At 41.9% G+C, this 20,448-nt stretch overlaps 1 protein-coding gene across 1 annotated transcript in view; it reads left to right on the top strand.

Annotated features, from left to right (window-relative positions):
• Positions 1-20,401, top strand: part of LOC132784110 (disintegrin and metalloproteinase domain-containing protein 12) — a 38,260-nt gene extending 17,859 nt beyond the window's left edge. Inside the window, exons 2-8 of the mRNA XM_060789515.1 lie at positions 11,104-11,219; positions 12,294-12,503; positions 12,583-12,734; positions 14,136-14,451; positions 14,521-15,880; positions 16,453-16,588; positions 17,972-20,401. Of these exons, the coding sequence (XP_060645498.1) occupies positions 11,104-11,219; positions 12,294-12,503; positions 12,583-12,734; positions 14,136-14,451; positions 14,521-15,880; positions 16,453-16,588; positions 17,972-19,844 (4,163 nt within the window). The 3' untranslated portion in view covers positions 19,845-20,401. The remainder of the gene's footprint in view (positions 1-11,103; positions 11,220-12,293; positions 12,504-12,582; positions 12,735-14,135; positions 14,452-14,520; positions 15,881-16,452; positions 16,589-17,971) is intronic.
• The last annotated feature ends 47 nt before the right edge of the window (positions 20,402-20,448 follow it).

The following is a 20,448-nucleotide window of genomic DNA, read 5'->3' as shown; positions in this document are numbered from 1 at the left end:
CTACTATAGTTATTACTGTATATACCAAAATTCGTAATTCTAGCTTTAAAATTACGCTTGTTATTCGATTTTTTTGATTTGCAGGGGCGGAAGTGGGCGTGGCAAAAATTTGAAACAAACTTGATCTGCGTGCAAACATAACAAATGCTGTCGAAAAAAAATTATAGCTCTATCTCTTATAGTCTCTGAGATCTAGGTGTTCATACGGACAGACGGACAGACGGACGGACGGACAGACGGACATGGCTGTATCGTCTCGGCTGTTGACGCTGATCAAGAATATATATACTTTATAGGGTCGGAGATGCCTCCTTCTACCTGTTACATACATTTCCTGCCGGCACAAAGTTATAATACCCTTCTACCCTATGGGTAGCGGGTATAAAAAGGGCCAGAAGCAGAAGAAGGAGCAGCAACGATGCTTGGCCATTACCACGAAACGGGCAATCAACTCCAAAAATGGTAGCAACAATGTTTATGCAACTTCCAACTTGCAGCTTGCAGCTTGTGGCGTGCATTGTGCGTAATGTTTATGCCACAATCACTATAAATTGTCGACAAAAACCGAAGCACAAACACAATTCTAGCCCCAAATATACAAAGTGTGTTGTTGCCACACATTGGGAAAAACACACATACTAAATTTGCAGTTTATGTTCACGTTAAGTGAAATTCGGAAGACTCCTCAGATGGGAGAAATGCGGGAAATGGGGGAAATGTGGGTCAGCGGCAAATTGCAGTCAACAAACTGATAAAGTTTATATTTTTACATTTTTGTATATACTTATTTTTTAATTGTGCATTTTAAAGTATAGACAAATTGTGCTGGGAATAATTTGATGGGTTTTTGAAGCGTTGTAACGAAAAATACTTCAAATAGCTGTTTACTATATGTTTCTTTGAAAATTTTCAAGTGAATTTCATTTTTACCTTTACTCCCACATTTCTTAAAATTGAAAAGAATTCATACGGAATTATTTTTCATATTTTCAAACTAGTTTCAGCAAAAATCTCTTTAATATTTCATATTAGCTTAATTATGCGGGTTCATTGATAAACATGAGGGTTTTTATTTTGAAAGAACGTTATTAAAAATTTAAAATATTCTTCATTGAATTAGTTTCATATATTTCTGAATTGGTTTTCATGAGAATATTTTTAAGAATTTAATTTGCCATATGTATGTTGTTTTTATGTGAATTTAGTTTGATGCTTATTTCTTTTACTTAATTATTTTTAGCACATATTTCCTACAGAAGTTTTTATATTGTGTACTAAAAAGAATTTCAAAGAATTCTCAATGAAATTTTTGCCATATTTCGCAACCGGTTTCCTTAAGAAAATCTTTAAGAACTTCGCTTTCTGTTTATGCATTTTTCTGCAGTTAATTTGATAACTTCCTCGTTCCTGGTTCAATCCATGGCTTGTCTCTGTTATGAAGCTCTTCAGATTCGAAGTGAATACGCATTAATATTAATGCCATAAGTGTAAACAAAACGTAAACCTGTCCGCACCCACGGAACTAACAACAATAATACTTCATTTTGTTGCTGGCGCCAGCTGCAGCTCATGAAACGGAATCTGAATGCTGAAGATGGAGCTCAACTCGTGGGTCTGTCTATTGTGTGTGTTTGTATGTGTGAGTGTGTGTGTGTGGCAACAAATCATTTCAATTTACGCCGATTGAGATTTATTTCAACAATCTGTCAGTCATTCATCCAGTCACTCAGTCACTTGGTCAATGACATACAACACAATTATGATGATGTTGTATGCATATAAATCGCACTTAATAATATTACGTTTATTTACATTTAATGCATTTCCTATATATAGGCAATCTGGCACAGCTGCAAAAAAAAACTGTGTACTATAATTTGATGAATATCGCTGATAAAGAATGTGCGAAGACAAAGCATCTTTTTTTTGTAGTAGTAGTTACTATTAGACAAAGACAATGCAATGAAAGCCAACGCTAGAACGAACTTGCTTTAGCCTTAAATGCTAACGCCCAGGTTCAACTAAAGGCAATACAAGTTTGGACAACTTGTTGACCTTTTGGTGGGTTCCCATTCCAGTGTTAGCTTTACAAGTCAACAGCTTTAATTGCTGTTCTTGTCAGTCGTTTTATGACTATACTTAAAATTGTTTAGTTTTATGACTTAATGCGACAATTAGGCACAGTCATCACCCTAGAGAAGAACAGTTACTGTGCTAGTGCTTGCGACTTATCTGAGTTATCAGTTATCAGAACCAATAACTTTACGAGCACACGCGGTCAAATAACAAACTAGACAAAGTAAATAGTGAATGGAAGGAGACAAGCAGATAGCAGCTCAACCAGCGGCTCTTTGGCAAACAAGTTAAAGCCTTTTGGGCACATAGTTGAATGTCCAGTTGAATGACGATAAAGAGCAAACAATGAGTTGGCGAGATTTGAGTGGCCATATTGAGATTTACCTGCTCAGGATCAACTTGACAATCACTTGATGATGAAAAGCCAGCCACAGCGGGTGTGAAATTTCACGGCTTAACGAAACGAACCTGAGCCTGTTACCTGTAACTACAGAGCTACACAGCTGGTATCCTGCGTGTCCTGCGAGCTCAATGGGCGGTCGCAACGCAACGCGCAAAAGGAAAGTACTTGGCAACGCGGTAGTTGGCAAGCACTTGCCGAAATAAAATGTTGGAAATACCCATTGTGCAAAGTGTTAGGTTTAAGGATCTTTAATGCCGACACACACAGACACAGTTCGTCCTTCGTCGTTGTTGTCGAAAAAGTAAAAGTTTACTATTTGCATTGAGGCTCAAATGTGTAATGCGATGCTTGCTTCGTCCACAAAGTCCTTCAGTCAGTGAAGTGTCCGACCAACCTAAACCGACAGTTTCCAACCGAGAGCATTTCTCACTCTTGCCCGCCTGCTGCGCTCTCCACTCAAGTCTAAATTATTTTTTTTGCATTGTCTATTCTATTAGTTTTTGCGCACAGATTGGCCGACTGCCCCGCTGTGGCTTTGAATATACAGGAGCAAGGGGCAGGTGCAACCTCGGTTCATGATCTTTATCTAGCCCTGATATATGCCTTCATGATTTTGCACAATGCCATCGGCATTCATTCCGCCTGAAATAACACAAATGCAGTCAGCAACAGCAACAACAATATGTATCGTATCTATGGGTACTTTCTGCCATTTTGGTGTTTATTATTTTCCAACTATAGATTGTGCGTAGTACTGGAAAATGTTAACAAAAAGTGATGTCTGGTCATTGTTTGGCCCGCCATGCGAGATTTAATGAGATTTTGCAGGTATTTAATTGCAGGTAACAGGAAACTGACATCGCATTGCAGTTCTTTGAAGCCATTGCAATGGTCAGTCCGAATTTGACATGAAAGAGAAATTTCATGGGTAGGGATCGACAAACAGATTAATTGCAATCCCCGTCCTGTCATTCACAACTTTGCTGGAAACAGCTCAGCGAACAATAATAATAACGACAATGGAAATAACAAGGAAGCAATGACAATGAAAATGCAAATGTGAATTATAATGGAACAGCGCATTTAATTATGAATGCACCTATTAATGTGAACGTGAATAATAATGAAGTTAATATAGTATGATAAGTACTGCAAAAATAATACGGATTATAATTATAATGACAATTTCAAATATGAAAATATTAATAATGCATAACCGAAACTCAAAACTAATACTTATGATAATGATTATGCCAATGCAAATTATAATGCAATATTAATGGAAATAGATATTGTGATCCAATATGCCAAAGCAATTATGATTATAATAATAATGAGAATTGTAATGCTAATAACAATGGTAATGAAAATGTTAATGCCAAGTATAATAAATATTTTAATGCACAAGCTAAAGTCAAAGCGGATTGTAAAATTATCAACGTTGTAATGACATTTGATACTGTAATGACAATGCTAAAGCTAATAAACATTATAATAATAATGCCAATAATACAGCCCACAATAATGAAAGTGCTAATACAAAAGCGAAAGTACAAGATGGTTACCAAAATTAGCACAAATGGCATTTCTCCATGATAATGTTAATGTAATGCTAATTTTAATGAAAACACATTATACAAAAATGGCTTTGTAATGAAAATGATAATTCTAATGCTAATGTTAATGTAATCACATCATGCAAAAACGTAATTGCTAATGACAATGCAAATTTTAATGAATTCACATCATGCAAACCAATAAATTGTTAAACACAATGTAGAATCAAAATGAAATTTGTCTTTACAACACTTATGTTACACCTCTTGGCAGATGGGCGGGGGCGTGGTGGGTCGGTCGGCACAGTGGCGTACATCGAAATAGGGTCACGGCTGTAATATGTGTTACATGTGATGATTCATTGAAAATGACAGACGGTGCGATGTTAACGGTGCCACGGGGCGACGAGGCGAGCGCCACGAAGGCGCCTGTCAACAAGTACGCGTATTGATTTATACAAATTGTTGCATCAACACAAAATAAAACAAGACACAGAGAAAGAGAGAGAGAGAGAGAGAGAGCAAGGCACGTAGACAAAGAGAGATAAAGAGCGAGGCAGACAACGAGCGGCAGAAAGTGCATAATTTATGCATGCAACAGAAGGCGGACGTCGGACGATTCATCGGGGCAATTAATTTGTTGCAAGTGCCGGAGGGGGAAATAACAGGAACCCAAAACAGAAACAGAAACAAATGAAACGCAGCGCAGCGCAAGGAAAGTGCAACAAAAATAAAGCAGCCGCCAGCAAGTATGAAAGTATTTTTAGCAACGCCTAATTGAAGCCAAATGCAAAAGGGCGCAGTCTGGGCAGAAGAAACCCTGTTGTAAAGATGCGCATTGCACATGCACCACAAATAAACAAAGATGCGGAGCAAGCACTGCGAAGTGGGAGCACAAAGTGGCTACACTCAGCGAAAAAGGGAAGCGCTACTGTCAAAAATTTAAATTTGAAATGTTAATTACAAAAGTATATTTATTAAACCACTCCAAGAATAGCTTAATACCGATTTTGTTAATAGTAAAAAAATTTATAATTTTATAAAAATGTGGCTCATTATTTCTCAAAGTGTATCGCACACTTGGCAACAAACCGCTGTCTGTTCGGCTTCCATTGGAAGCTGCACTCCAACAAAAAAAAAGGAAAAAGTCAACTATGTATTTTGCACGACATCGTGTAGCATGGACATGGAGACAAGACCAAGGCAATGAATGTTGCAAGCAGGCCAGGCAGAGGCATGCAACATGCATTTGATGGCCACGCCTCATGTTGTTTTATGGCGCTTCGATTGCGTTTAATGCGCTCCTAATGAGGCAATCGAATAAAGTTGAAAGCCGCGTTTGACAGGTGCCCAACCCTATAAACATTTCCCCAAATCCAAAATCCTAGAATGACTGTCGAAATTGGGACCACACGTAGAACACCTTTTTGTTGTGCATGATCATAATCTCAGATGTTCGAAATTGAAAGTCGAAGAGATAGCTGACAAATCCCAATCAAAGATGCGTTACCTGATAGAGAGGGTTTGTTCTTGATGTTCTTGTTCTTGTTCGTGTTGTGGTTGTGGTTGTGGAAGGCAAAAGGAGCCAGCGGAGTTCGTTGGCCACACAGAATCGCTGAGCCATTCTTTCATTTACTGAGTGCATTTTCAGTTAAATGCCGGAAATCTGAGCGCCTCCAAAAGTCCAACAATTGTTATGAGGCTCAAGTGCTTTTCACGCCACCAACGAGTCGTGTCAAACAAAGCGGCTTTGTGGCACAGTCTGCTTTGGCTTGGTGTTGCAGCTAAGACGCAAACTCAAAGACTCAGAGAATGAGTCCCCAACCCAATTCAACAACAACAGCAACAGCCCACGAATCCATGCGACGTGACGTCCTTTCATGGCTGCGGGCGCTCTCAAGTTACAATTTGATTTCTGATTCTGTTACTTGGCTGTCGTGTTGCCCGTTTTCTTTTTCCCATTTCTTGCCTCGTTCTCGTTGCTGTTGTTGCTGTTATACTTGCATCGTGGCCCATGTTATTTATACAATCCAACATCGAGTTGCTTATAAATAATTCAGACAGCGCTACTTCGCTGCAGCCGCTTGCAGATTGAACTTTGACAGTGCTCAATCAATATCAATCAAATACAGCAACGTTGTGTATGTGTGTGTGTGTGTGTGTGTGTGGACTATACTAGACTCTCTCATTCTCTTTCTCTTTTTGCGGTCTTCTTCGTTTTAATTGCATTTTCACCTGTGTAACTTGATTAATTTAATCAAATTTACCTCAACTGAAACGTGCAAATCATGCAAAATGCTGTTAAATTCAGCCTGTGAAGTTGCCACCTTCTCTCTCTATCTCTGACTATTGTTCACAGTTTGCGTTTAACCCAAATTTCGGAGTTGTTAGTTTGTGGCATTGCGTGGCATGCTGCAGTGTTGCCACAAGTGGTTGTTGCATCTCCCATTTCCCACTGCAAATTCAGGTGCAAAAACAATTTGTGCTCACTCAACTGCAATTTGTTGTCGTTAATCCGATAAGCGTGCAACGCTATCTAATTGATTAGATTATAATCATATGCTTCAGCTTGCAGAAAGTTTTTCATTTGTGGCAAATTGCAGTTAATGTTGCTTGCATGAAATCTGTGTTCCACATAGAGGAAGCATTGATGGTAAAACTATTTCAAATAAAGTTTTCTATTTATTTAGCAAATAAAGTTTCTAATTTATACAGAATTGAACGAAAATTGTGTTAAATATTGTGGAAGCAAATATATTTCAAATAAAATTTCCAATTTGTAAATAGTTTGCTGTTGTAATTGAAAATATACATTTGTATCTGTGGCACAACTTCAGCTGAAATAACAATAACAATTAGCAAAATTTAAAGCAAACAGTCATTAACAATTTATCTGCTATCAAAATGCCAAAGAATAATTGTGCTTGCAATTTATTTGCTTTATTTTTCCGAGCATTTTATTTTTATTTTTATATATACAACGTTATGTGGCCCCAAATTGAAAAGCTTGTTCTGGCTGCGAAGAGCGAAAAGAGAATTTAATTGAATTGTGATACGACGATGATGTGTGCGTGACTTTCCTTATTTGATTTCCCCCCGTTTTGGCGGCAGCGGGGGGTTTGTTTTTCATTTAAATTTTCATTTTTATTGCCTTTCGTTTGCCCGGCAACAATTGAAATTTTATTTTCTATGCGAGTGTGCGTGTATTACTCAATTATGCGCAGTCAGAACTCGAAAGAACACAAAAGTTGAAAAACTTCAACCTCAGTTTGAAGGAAAATGTCTGTATACACAAATGAATTGAGGGAACAAAAAAGACAAAGTGAAAAGTTGCCTGTCTTTCCCATTCTCTTCTCCCCTCCTTCCTCTGCAATGCGTTCGTCTTCGTCTTGTTTATCAATTAGGCACACATTCGATTTCGACGGATTCAAGAAATGCATTCGTAATGCATTTGCCATATTCGTGCATCGCTTGCCCTTTTCTCCTCTTCCCCTCCCTCCCACGCCTTTGGGGAGCTGCCACTAATCTGTTTATGGAGCCAGCCATATATATTTATGCCCTGATTCCAAAAAGAATTCTATTAATATTTTGCCGTTGAAACTTCACCGTGAAGTGTTACAAATTTTATGGGCTTCCTCCTAAGAAGAACGCAATCCAAATGAGGCACTTTTAATTGGGTTTAACATTTTTCCCCTGGCATCATAATTTTTCCAAAACATTTCAGCATTAATATTAAATGCCTGGAGCCATTATTGAAAAATGCAGAGCGCAGCATTTTTCATCATTCAAATTGGAAAATCATATCCATAGAATTCCCCTTTCAATCCCCTTTATAACAATTTATAGCTAGAGAATATTCTTCTCTATTTAGTTCCTCAATTGGCCAAGCCATCAAAAGAAAAAAAAAACACTCTCAAGTGTCTCAATGTTTTTTAATGTCATTGCAGTATTATATATTCGTTTTGTTTTTTATGACAACGCAAGTTATAAATATAAATTTTTGTTGCCGCTGTGTTGATTGTTATACGAGTCCCCTTCTCTTCCCCTTCATATTCTCAAGCGGGGGTTGACAAGTGCCAAGTGATAGCTGCCGTTTATTTTATTCGGGATTTGCATGAAAAATCAATTGAGATTCAGTTAACAGACTGCGGGCTGTGTGCGATAATAAAATTTCCGAGACTGTTGTAACCCCCATGAAGAGGCGCACAAACAGAGAGCGCTGCATAACCAAACAACCAAACAAAAACGCAGTAAACACACTCGCTGCAATGTTGGTCCAACTAATCCTCAAGCGTAGCAAATCCTTTGCCACACAATCATGAGCATCCTCATCGTCATCATCGACTTCAAAGAAAGGCGATGACATGAGTTCGTCAAAACGTCAAAAAAAAAGCAGAAACAGAAACAAAAACAACGGCGTCTGCTTTTCCTATTTCATTTTATTTTTAGGTCTTCAATCCCATCATCAGTTGAGACGATGATGGACGTGCGCGACCAGACAACGCCCAACCTCAGCCTCAGTCGCAGTCGCAGTTCCAATTCCAGTTCCCCGCTCTGACCCTGAGCTCTCATTCTAAAAATGCGCCATATGTTTTATGCCTCGAGCTGAGAGCAGAGCTCGCAGCGTCTCGTGTGATAATTTCCCGCTGTCTAGCCAAACGTGTATCCCACGGCGCATCTGTTAAGTGTGTGTGCTGGTGTGTGTGTGTGTGTTTGTTGTGTTCTAGTTTTAATGATTTTCCACTACAAAAAGGTCCTTGTAACGCCTCCTGGCGCCGTTTGCTCTCTCTCAACAGCCGAGGCATGTTTTATGACCTCTTGTGTTTTGTGGCGTTTGCCTTTCACACTCGACTATTTATAACCACATAGTAGATATCATAAGTCGCCGCTTATCACCAGCAGCAGTTCGCTTATCAATTGATAAACATTTTCGCAGTTATTTTTAAGGTCCCTCGCAATAAAATATAAAACTGGTCAAATAAACTGCATAAATTCCATCTTGAATCTCGCTTGCTAACTCGATTTTTATTATTTATTAATTACCACGAAGCACAGCTCATTAGAACGCTCGCAACTATCAATCATTGGGTGTCTTCGTTTTGGGTTAATTAGTTTCTGTAATAGTTTCACACCCATGCCGAGTATTCCTCGCAAGTAATTTGGAATGTCCTAAGGGCATTTGCATTAGTCTGCAAGTCATTAGCGTTGAGACATTGATTAGTCACTTCAGATCCATTAAACTTAGCCCCTCTCCTTGATGAACGAAATATTCTATTATTGCCCCCAGCAATTTAAACAAATGTTCGAATTTATAAACAAATGAACGTGCCACAAATTATAACAAATTCCTCACAGAAGTATTTATTATGAACATTGCTATTAAAAATGCCTACAACAATGTTTGCCAATTAACAGCTGGCAACAGTTGTTGGCAAATGTTTTTTATAGTTATAAAATATGAATGAAAATTGTTCGTATTCATATTCAAATTCCAATTTAAATTTGGCCAAACACACAATGGAAATAGATTGACAAGTTTAATGCTGACTTACGCAGAATCGAATAAAATGCGTAAATTCTCATTGCAAAAATATTTGCTGAGCATTTGAATTTAAAATCTCATTCTCTCTCCACTAGAATAGAAATTTCGATGGCTGTCAGCAAATTTACAGCTCAATTTCCACTGATCTCATCTCCGCACAGCACTTGCAATAAAAATACCTTTATTAGTTTCACTTTAAACTCGTGTCATCGCTTCTTATATTTGGTATGCAGCTAACGAACACAATGAAAATTGATTAGGTTTTGCTCTGTCCCTTGAGGGGATCTTAAATCTGGTGTCGTTAATTGCGAATCACTGATTCGCAATGACAAAAGACATGAGCCCCAAAAAGGAAAAGAAGAGAAATGAGAGAAACGAGAAAAGAGAAGAGGGAAATCTGCTGAGCTAAAAGAATCCAAGTTGTCTGCTCTTCAGCTTTGTGCGTTAAACGTTGCGAGTTATAAAAATAAAATATAAATATAACGAAAAAAAAAACGAAAACTTTTTCTGGTTTTTGTTTGAGGCGTCGTTGTGTTAAACAACAACAAAAAAAGCCCTGACGCGTGTGACACTTGGAAAGCGTCTTGACTTTTCGATGGAGATGAGGCAGCAGCAGTTGGAGGTAGAAGAGATGATGATGATGATGATGATGACGATGCTGCTGCTGGTCTGCCAGACTTGGCAGTCGCTAAAATTGAAAGATGTTTTCTTTTTAGGGGGCCCCCAAAATCTTGTGGCGAGGTTTATTGTTTTGCTCAATGCTCTCGCTGCTCGCTGCTGGCCATGTGAGTGAATGAGTAAGCGACTCACTCACGGCGTCCACTTGTGCCCCAAGTGCTGAGGGCAGCAGCGGCAGCAGAAGAGCTGAGCCCACGCATGTGCGAAATGTATCTGCAAGATACAAAACGTAGTCTCTTCTTCTGCTGCTGCTGCTGCATGTCAGACATCTGCGCTGTCTGTTTGGTCTGCATTAATTAGACGTGTTTTACGTTACAAGCAAGTTCCCAGAACACACACATACATACATGCATGCATATTCGGATACATACATATATAATGTGTGTAGTTCCAAATCTGTATCACATACTTAATTTATGAACTCGCTAATTTTAGCACCGGCCATGGCCATACATCACACATTAGATAGACTCTGACTGCTTTTATATACTCGATATTCACACAGAGATGCTTTATTGTTTACTCTGTGCATCTTATCAGTCATCTGGGAACATTTAATAATTATCAAACTGTGGCGGATTCTTTGCCTTAATTATGGGCTCAAGTTGTCATGCGCCATGCGCGCAACTTAAGCCCATTAGAGACACCTTTCAGTCAGGGCCAAAGTTTCACTCACAGCGGATTTGTCTTTGTCATGCTGTCTGCTTAGCTTTTGGGTGTGTTCCACACTCATGCCAGAAGATACATTTGTATCTAAGTATCTTGTGCTATAATTACAGTGTGTTAATCGCTTTCGCATACACATTTACATACATTCATAAACGTGTTCTTTTCCTTTCCATTTGCAGCACACATCGGTGACTATTTTCCTGCCCTTAATGAGTTTTCAACACACACTGTGATACGCCCCCAAGTGCAACATGGTCGCACTAAGCGCGCCCTCCACAGCTCTCTGGATGCAGCGGTAAGTACGCAACCCCGTCCCCATTTTCCCATCCTCCATTTTCCATTTGGGCATCAAGTAGGTCAAGTTGAGACATCGCTCACGGTTAAAGCTGCAACGGTGTGGACATAAGAAGCGAAAGTTCAACAAGAAACGCTGCAAGAAGTTTCTACACAGGGCAGCTAATTGAGCAGCACGAGAAGCGAGGGGAAAAGGGGAAAGGGTAAACTGCAAATTAAAAGAAAGCCCTGAAGCAAAGTGAAAAGTAAAAGAATAAGAAAAGTAATAATTCAAGTGTAAAGTAATGGATAAAAAAAGCAAACGTAGTAGCAGCAAAACAGATGCCAGCGATGTTGGTAAAAGCAAATTTTATATCCAGAGATAAAATTTCAATTGAAAGCTAATGCAAAAAAAAAGGGGGCGAGAAGCTCAGAGAGAAGCAAAAAAGCAATGTGGCAAAGGGTTAACTAAATATTGGGGAAAAAAGTAAATTAAAGAAAGCAAAGAGCAGTAAATCGTGAAGCTTACTCTGCTTCGTTTTCAATTAAAGAGATGTCTAGACTTGGGATTTAAGCATAAAACATTGCTGTTGTTAGTTGGCAAAATTGTAGGCTTAATTAGCTAATCCTTATATTATATAGAAGTACAACAGCTAAGCCAAAACTGTGCGTGTTTGTGCCAACTAATAACTCAGCACAAAATTGAGGGAAATGGCTGTAGATTAAGCTGAAACATGTAGCGTAAATTAAAGATAAATATACGCAGGATATTTTTATATAGCAAAAGCTTCCTGTGTGTGTATGAGTGTGTAGCGAAATAAATGGGTGTGTGTGTGTGCCACAAAACGTGGAATGCTGAAATGCTGATGAAACCCTTTTTTAATTAGTTGCCACGAGCCAAAGGGCAGCCTGTTATTAGCCAGGGCAAAGTGAAGATGGGCGTAGAATTTTACACATTCGCACCTAGAAAACTGTGAGAATGGGGATAGACAAGCCGCCCCCAGATTTGCGTGTGTTTCGCCCCCCATTTCATGCTCATTACATATGCTGCGTGCGTGGAGGAAATTAAACTGAAATCTCTTGAAATGTGTTGCAGGATGGTCTGCATGCGGAGCAGTTAACGCTGAGCTACACGCACCAAGGACAACGCATCCACATCGAACTGCAGCGCAACGATCGCCTGCTGCCCGACGCCCACTTCCTGCGCTATCAGAATGCCAGCAATCGGGCGGATAACTCCGGCAACGGCTCCGGTTACGTGGTGCGCAACTTCACCAAGACTGACGTTGATTTATGCCATTATCAGGTGAGTTCAAGTTGTTGTAGTTGTCGCTTCAATTGCAACTAGTGTGGTAACTATCTTTCATTCTCTCTCTCTTTCTCAGGGACGCATTCGCGGTAAACCGGAGTCGAGTGTGGCGCTTTCCACCTGCGATGGCAGTCTCAATGGCGTCGTCTTTGATGGCGAGCACACATATTTTATACACCCGCATATCGAGAGCAATGGACGGCTGCACAATGACCACTATCTGCTCAGGTGAGTTACGACCTTGAGGAAGAAATTCAACAAGGAAGTTTCAAATTGCAGCCAGCTGCAATGCAAGGTGTTAATGAGAGAGCAATAAGATTTTGTTCATTCTAATTATGTTAAGAATAATCAAATAAGAATTAACTGTAGCTACATTTGCGAATATTCAGTCAAATTCCATATACTCTAATTTTAATAACTGCGAAGTTCAGTTTACTACACATTACCTAACGTTCTGTTAAGTTTCACCAAGGTAGATTTAACAGTGTACACAGACTTAACAGTGTACACTCCATAGCAGCTGTTAATACCTGCAGAGACTGTAGATCAACTTGTTAGCTGACATTCTGTTAAATTTCACAAAGCCAGACTTGACACTTCAATTGCGGACAATTAAGAGTTGGTTGCTATTAGCTGACATTCTGTAAAGTTGCCTTACATCAGCCTTGTTGTATAGTAATTTTTGCTGTTTAATTTGTTAGCTAATATTATATTAATTTCTATTGAAGACTATGTAATAGCGTCTGTTTGAACCAAAAGGGATTGCTGTTTAACTAATTAGCTTAAATAAACTTCACTTTAAGTAATTACGAATTACAGCGAATTAACAGTTCGCTAATTAACAAACTGTTTTGTTCTATAAAATCAGATTTAATAGCGTATATTAGTAACACCAAATTACAGGAAATTGACTATTTCCAACTTTTATTAGTTAACGTTCTGTTTATTTCCTTTAAATCAGACTGAGTGCAACAGGCAAAAATAATAAAATTCTAGTTCAAACATGATATCTGGGTACAATTCAACCGTCTGTCTAATCTGATTAAAGCGTAATTAAATTGAAGAGAGTGCAACGACTGTTTGCCCACTTTTATAACGCATGTTATCTGTCAAGTGGCGCAAGTATTATCTATGTATATAGTGATAGTGATATATTTCGCTTCAAATGAAGCGAAATTGTTCTTTAAGGTATATGTGGTATAGAAAAGAAGTGAACCTTTCATTAATAATGACTTTCATTGTAAATGGATTTACTTGTGCCAACTCTTTTGCACTTATTTAGTCGATGATTATAGGGTATCTAAGCATCAAGCTACACTTCTCGCATGCAAAGTTCACGTGGCCATCTTTGAGAGTGGCGCTTATCTAATCAAGCAATTGCTCTGCCTTTGCCTTTACCTTTTCCTTTACCGTTGCCGTTGTCGAGACAGCTAATCAACATCGAGTTGCCGCTGCCCCTGCCACAGCAGGAGTTGCTTACCGCTTACCTGCCCCAATGTTTGCTCCACATAAATATTTGCTTTATTAGCCGAGCCCATTCCAAAAACATTTCCTTGCCCCCCCCCACAATTGAAACGATGACTCGCACTTCCGTTATTAATTTTTGGCAACGGAAATATTGAATTACAGGCACGCCGACATGCTGCAAACGAATGCTACCTGTGGCTACGACAACCACAAGGACAACCACTTTCCACACGATGCCAAACATTCGGGGGAACCACACAAACTGGATGGCAACGAATTCCAACGCTTGCTGAAGCGCCAGCGACGCGATGCCGATGCCGATGAAAGTCAGCTGATACGTGGACCGTACAATGCGAACAAGTATTCCAGCTATGTGGAGCTGGTGATTGTGGTGGACAACAAGCTGTACAAGCACTTTGGCGAGAACGCGAAGCGAGTGCATCAGCACTGCAAGGATTTGGCCAACATTGTGAATGCAGTAAGTGAAAGGAATATGCCAAATATTCTGATCAGTCAGTACTAATCTCTTTTTCTTCATCCTTTACAGCTCTATGTGCCCCTGAACATCTTTGTGGCGCTGGTGGGCGTCGTGATTTGGAACGAATCGAACGAGATCGAGTTCTCCAGCGACGGCGATGTGACGCTGCGCAATTTCCTCAACTATCGCAGCACCAAACTGGTCCTGGAGCATCCCAACGACAACGCCCAGCTGCTGACCAAAGAGATGTTCTCGGGCGGCGTGGTGGGCAAAGCCCTCAAGGGTCCTATCTGCACCTACGAATACTCCGGCGGTGTTAGCATGCAGCACAGCCAAGTCCAGGCTGTGGTGGCCACCACCATGGCCCACGAGATGGGTCACAATTTTGGCATGGAGCACGATTCCAGCGATTGCCATTGTCCCGACGAGAAGTGTGTGATGGCTGCCTCAAGCACAGCTGTCGTCCCGGTGCACTGGAGCAGCTGCAGCATTGATCAGCTCACGATTGCCTTCTCGCGTGGCATGAACTATTGTCTGCGCAACAAACCCACAAGGCTCTTCGATTCGCCGCAGTGCGGCAATGGATTTGTGGAGCCGGGCGAGCAGTGTGATTGCGGTTTGCCGACGCACTGCGAGAACAGTTGCTGCAATGCACACACCTGCATGTTGCACAGCAATGCTTCCTGTGCCACCGGCGAGTGCTGTGACTTGGAGACGTGTCGCCCCAAGCTGGCGGGCAGCGCCTGTCGACCCAAGGAGAACGAATGCGACCTGCCCGAGTATTGCACCGGCGAATCGGAGTATTGCCCAGCGGATGTCTTTCGACGCGATACGGAACCTTGTGACAATAATCAGGCATATTGCTTCCATGGCACTTGTCGCTCCCATGCGAATCAGTGTCGCATCCTTTGGGGTCCAACGGGTGACAACTCGGAGCATTGCTACCACAAGAATGTGGAGGGAACACGCCTCGGCAACTGTGGCTTTAATCGGCTCAACAAGACCTTTGTGAAGTGCACGCCTCCGCATGTCCATTGCGGGATGCTGCACTGCACCCATTTGAATGAGCGCTTGGAGTTTGGCATGGAAACGGCGGCGGTGTTGTCGCATTCCTATGTCAGTCATGATCGCAAGATTGTCGCCTGCCGCACAGCTCTGGTTGATCTCGGACTGCAGACCATTGATCCCGGTCTAACACCGAATGGTGCCAAGTGTGGCACAGAGAGCATGTGCGTCGATCAAAAGTGCCTCGCCATCGATCATGTGCGGCAGCTGGGCATGGGATCCGCCTGTCCGGAGAACTGCAACGACAACGGCGTGTGCAACAGTCGTGGACATTGCCACTGCGATGTGGGCTATGGAGGAGAATCTTGCGGCAAGCCAGGACACGGCGGTTCCGTCGACAGTGGACCAGCCACAGATCCAAGCAGTAAGTACAGCAAGAATTACATTTATAGTATCGAAAAGGTATTGCAGATAATGATTATTTATTGTGTTGTCTCTAAGAAGACAAAAAGTTATTCAAATAGTGAAAGAACTATAATATTCTTTACATTTTTTAATATTTTCATTGTCAACATTATAAATTCTTTAGTTATATGTAGTAGGAAACAGAAAAAAGTGTGTTCCAAATAAGAAATTTAAAATTTTATGGTTCCTTTAGCATGGATTGATTTATTTTATATTTATCTTCGTTCCCCATGAAAAAAACACAATCACAACTTCAAATTTATTTTAAAACGAAAAGGGCAAGAATAGAGTATATTAAGATACATTCTTCGTAGATGATTTATAAACTTTCGGAACAACCAGCAAAATTCTAATTTCCTGCTTATAGGAAAAAAACAGAGAACAAACAAAAAGATTTCTACTTAAAAGAAAAATCGAAATTCGGGGAATTACTAAAATTTAAAAATAGTTAAGGATTGACGTAATATTAATTACAACATTTAAAGTAATATATATTAACGCTCTTTATATTTTCAATTATTTTTATTACAGGCGCACTCAGCTTCCAGCGCCTGCTGTGGATACTGTTCTTTGTGGTGCTGCCGCTAATCCTTGTCGGCTGGGCGGTCTACATCTTTATGAAGCGCAACAAGAAGCTCTTCGCCGGCGGCAAACTGGCCGAGAATATGTATGTATCCACGTCCATCACATCCAGTGGCAGCAGCCGCAGCAGCAGCAGCGACATTTGCTGCAAAGCCACAGCAACTAGTTCTACACCCAACACACCCAGCACCACCACTTGTTCTTCGTCTGCACCACCTCCACCTGTACCACCACACGCACAACCACTAACCACCACACCAACTAGTTGTATCATCACTAACACTAACAGTAACACTAACAGTAGCAGTAACACGGCTACAATTACTAACATACACTGCACATTGCCGCGATCGAAGTCCCGTCAAGCGGCTGCAGTGCGTCCGCCTGCCATGCCAACCAAGAGCCAGAGCAACTACGAGATGGAGCCGCATCTGCGACGCAAGCTCTCTGCCTGTCAATTGAAAGCAACAGTTGCAGCAGCGACGCCGCCGCCTGTTCCACCGCATCGCAATTTCAACAACAATAACACTAAGCATACAGACAATAACAACATTAACAGTAACAGTAGCAGTAAAAATAACATTAACAGTAACAGTCGAAACGATAAGCAGAACAGCTCACTGCGACGCAAGCTGGACATCACGGCGCCGCGTCTGCATGCCACTACAAATCCCTTGGCGCTCACCGAGGGCGCCGAGTTTATACAGAGCGACCCCGCGAGGTGTGCCAAAAACTAACACACAACTAACAACAATAATAACAACAACAACAACTACACTGCCCTGCAATATTTTTGCATGCCAAGAAACTTTTGCATGTTGCGTGTTTGGTGTTTTTCACCTCATTTTACAATTCCTTGTACTCCTTTGTGTTCATACTGTGTTGCCTTGCCTTTTTGTATGTTTTTTAATTTAATTTGTGTATGTTATTAAGTTACTTAACCTAGTTTTAGCCGTAACCTTTAAATAAATAAACGCTGTGTAGCAACTTTTAATTTAACTGAACTTAATATTGGTGCATATGTTTAATTACTTTATTATTTTTCATAGATATTTTTTCTGATATAGCATTCGTCTCTATGTTTAATTTTAAGTATATCACGTATACGTAACTTTTATGTTAAGCTAGCCGCTGCTAGCCTTGATTTCCTGGTGTTGGCTTTGCATTGATCTTTACACTACTCTGTTATGTCTATGTTACATGCTCTGCTGTTAAAGCTAAGCTCTCTTTGTTTGGTGTTGGTTTTTATTTTCTCTTTGCATTGCACTGTTATGTTATATCTCTGTTAAACCCTTAGCTCTCCGTTGTTGAGCCGCATGTTTTATGTAAAGCACTGGTTATGGTTTTAAAACTTACTTGCACTGTTATTTGTTGGTATGTAACAAACACACACACACACGCAGCAACAGACACAAACTCCTTTCTGTATGTTAACGCCTTACTAAAGTCACGCTTCTACTCTCCTCAGCATCAAGACGACAAGTGGCCACAAAGCGCCTACGCTGCGCTCCAATCAGAATGGCACCGGACCTCCACCAGGTGGACCCAATGGAGGACTGCCCAAATCGACTCCCAGCAGCTCGGATGACATGAACTCGGCGCTGCTGAAGTCACCGAGTGATCTAAGCGATGCTGGTGGCGCCAATAACTCTGGCGGCGCCGGCATGTTTGGCAAATTCAAGGGATTCACGCTGCGACCGCTGAACAATGCCAGCTCCCCGTCGAGTAACTACAGCGGACCCAACGTGGCCTTTGTGCAACCCACTGTGCAGGTGGAGCAAGTGACAGTGCCACAGCGCAGTGCGCCAGCTCCGCCAGTGGTGAAAGCCAGCACGGAGGTGAAACGCGGCGACACCTTGACACGTGCTGCGCCAGCACTGCCGCCACCGAATCCCGGCTCCACAGCACGTCCGATTATATCGAAACCCACGCTGGACTCGAGCACACTGACCATGGTGCCATTGAAGGACAACGATGGAGATCTGTCGCCCACACGCTCGGCTCCAGCGCCTCCTGTGCCACTGCACTCGGATCCCAAACTGAACATCAAGCGAGATGGCACCATCAGACGACTGGCCTCGTTCCTCAAGAAGGAGGAGAAGGCGCCGCTCAAGGAGAAGACCTACATAGATCGCGAACGCTTGCGGACGCTGGAGATCTCAGCACCGATGCCAGTGCCGTTGCCAGGTCAGGCAGAGTCCTCCAACTCGGACTCAGAGACCACGCCACGCGAGGAGGAGACTAAGAATCTGGTGAAGCGCACGCAATCGATGCGTTCGCCCACCAAAAAGAGCCAGGTGCAGACCTTTGGCTCAATGCGTTCGCCTCCCGGTGCCGCTGCACGACCCAAGAGCACAGCAGCCAATGCTGCAGCTGCCGCTGGAGCTGCAGGATCGAGACCCAAATCACCGCCACCAAGGCCTCCGCCGCTGGTAAAGAAGACCAACTCGACGTGCTCCGCCGGCTATCAGCTGCCCGTTGCGACAGCGCAAAAGACCACAGAGAACACCTATGATGACTGCGAGTTTGTGGAGGCACAAACACGCGCCTCCAACGATGATATTTACTCGGTGATTGACGAGATTCCTCCAGCGGCACAAACCCTCAAGCGCAGCGATCTGGTGGCCAGTTTGTCGAGCAGCGGCGGCGACATGGGATTGCTGGGTGAGATTGTCAATGAGTTTGAGAAGCTGAATGGCGGCGATTCCATATATTCGGGCAAGGCGTCAACACCAGGTGCAGCTGCTGCTCCCGCTGAGGAGTCGATCCCAGAGACGCCGCGCAGTCCAACACGTCCAGCGCCGCCGAAGCCAGCGGGCAGCAATCGGAACAGCAGCAGCCAAGAGGAGAAACCAGCAGCAGCAGCAACAGCAGCTGCAACCACATATCTGCGTGCAGCGCCACTCAATACGCCTGTGGCACGTGTGGCGCCCACACGCTCCGACATCTCGCCTACACGCGCCTTCTCCAGCTTCAAGCCAGCGCCACAAGCAGCCACTGCAGCCGCAAGTGCGGCCAAGAAACCGCCCATAGCCAGCAGCAATCCGCAGCAGGTGACACGCAGTGGCAGCAGTAGTACAGGCCAAACACGTCCCAAGTCATTCACGAAGACAGCTAAAGCACTGCCCAATGGCGGCACGTTGGCAACGACAACGCCATCGGCCACCATACAGAAACCGAAACCGCTGTCGGCCAAGCCATCGTTCAGCAGCGGTCTGGTGAAGCGTGCTCCAGGCACAGCTGCGGCAGCAACGACAGCACCGACGCCACCCACCGTGAAGGCGGCGACGGGCAGCTCCAATATAGCATCGCTGACGCAGCGATTCGAGCAGCGAAAATAATAGAGAACGAGATGTGTAAACAGCAAACTACCGCCTACATACATATATGACTTTGTATAGTTTTTAAGCATTTCTTATAGGTTAGGCACAAAACAAATCAAATTTCATTTGGCACTGATTATAAAATGATGATCCTTGATGATGATGATGATATTTCATTCCTTTATATCGATCGATATCCCTCTAGTTAGCTGTTAAGGCGTTGCTTAATTTACGTGCTTCTAGTATCTCAATGATTAAACGTTAAGTTCTGTTTTAATGATAAATCCTAGTTGTATTGCATGCTTACTCATTATATTTATATATACACATATATTAAATGTATAATTGTTTATTGTACGTATGTATGCAATTTGCTTTTGTAAATAAAAACCAAAGAAGTCAAATTGTCTCAAACGAAAGAAAGTGTGCATCTAATTCGAAATGAATTTAATGTATGAAACAATGCAAAAAATAGTCCTACACAAACTCTTAAATGTAACGTTATCATAGTGTTGTACAGTTGTAAAGCGCACTTGCTGCATTTCAAAACGAATAAATAAAACGAAATCAATATCTGACGATTTATGTATTTAATGCTGCATTCAAATTTGAAGCACTACAA

This window comes from Drosophila nasuta, chromosome 2R, assembly GCF_023558535.2.
Source record: "Drosophila nasuta strain 15112-1781.00 chromosome 2R, ASM2355853v1, whole genome shotgun sequence".
NCBI lineage: Eukaryota > Metazoa > Arthropoda > Insecta > Diptera > Drosophilidae > Drosophila > Drosophila nasuta.
The sequence above is the reverse complement of the archived record's forward strand: the minus strand, read 5'-3'. Positions and strand labels throughout refer to the sequence as shown.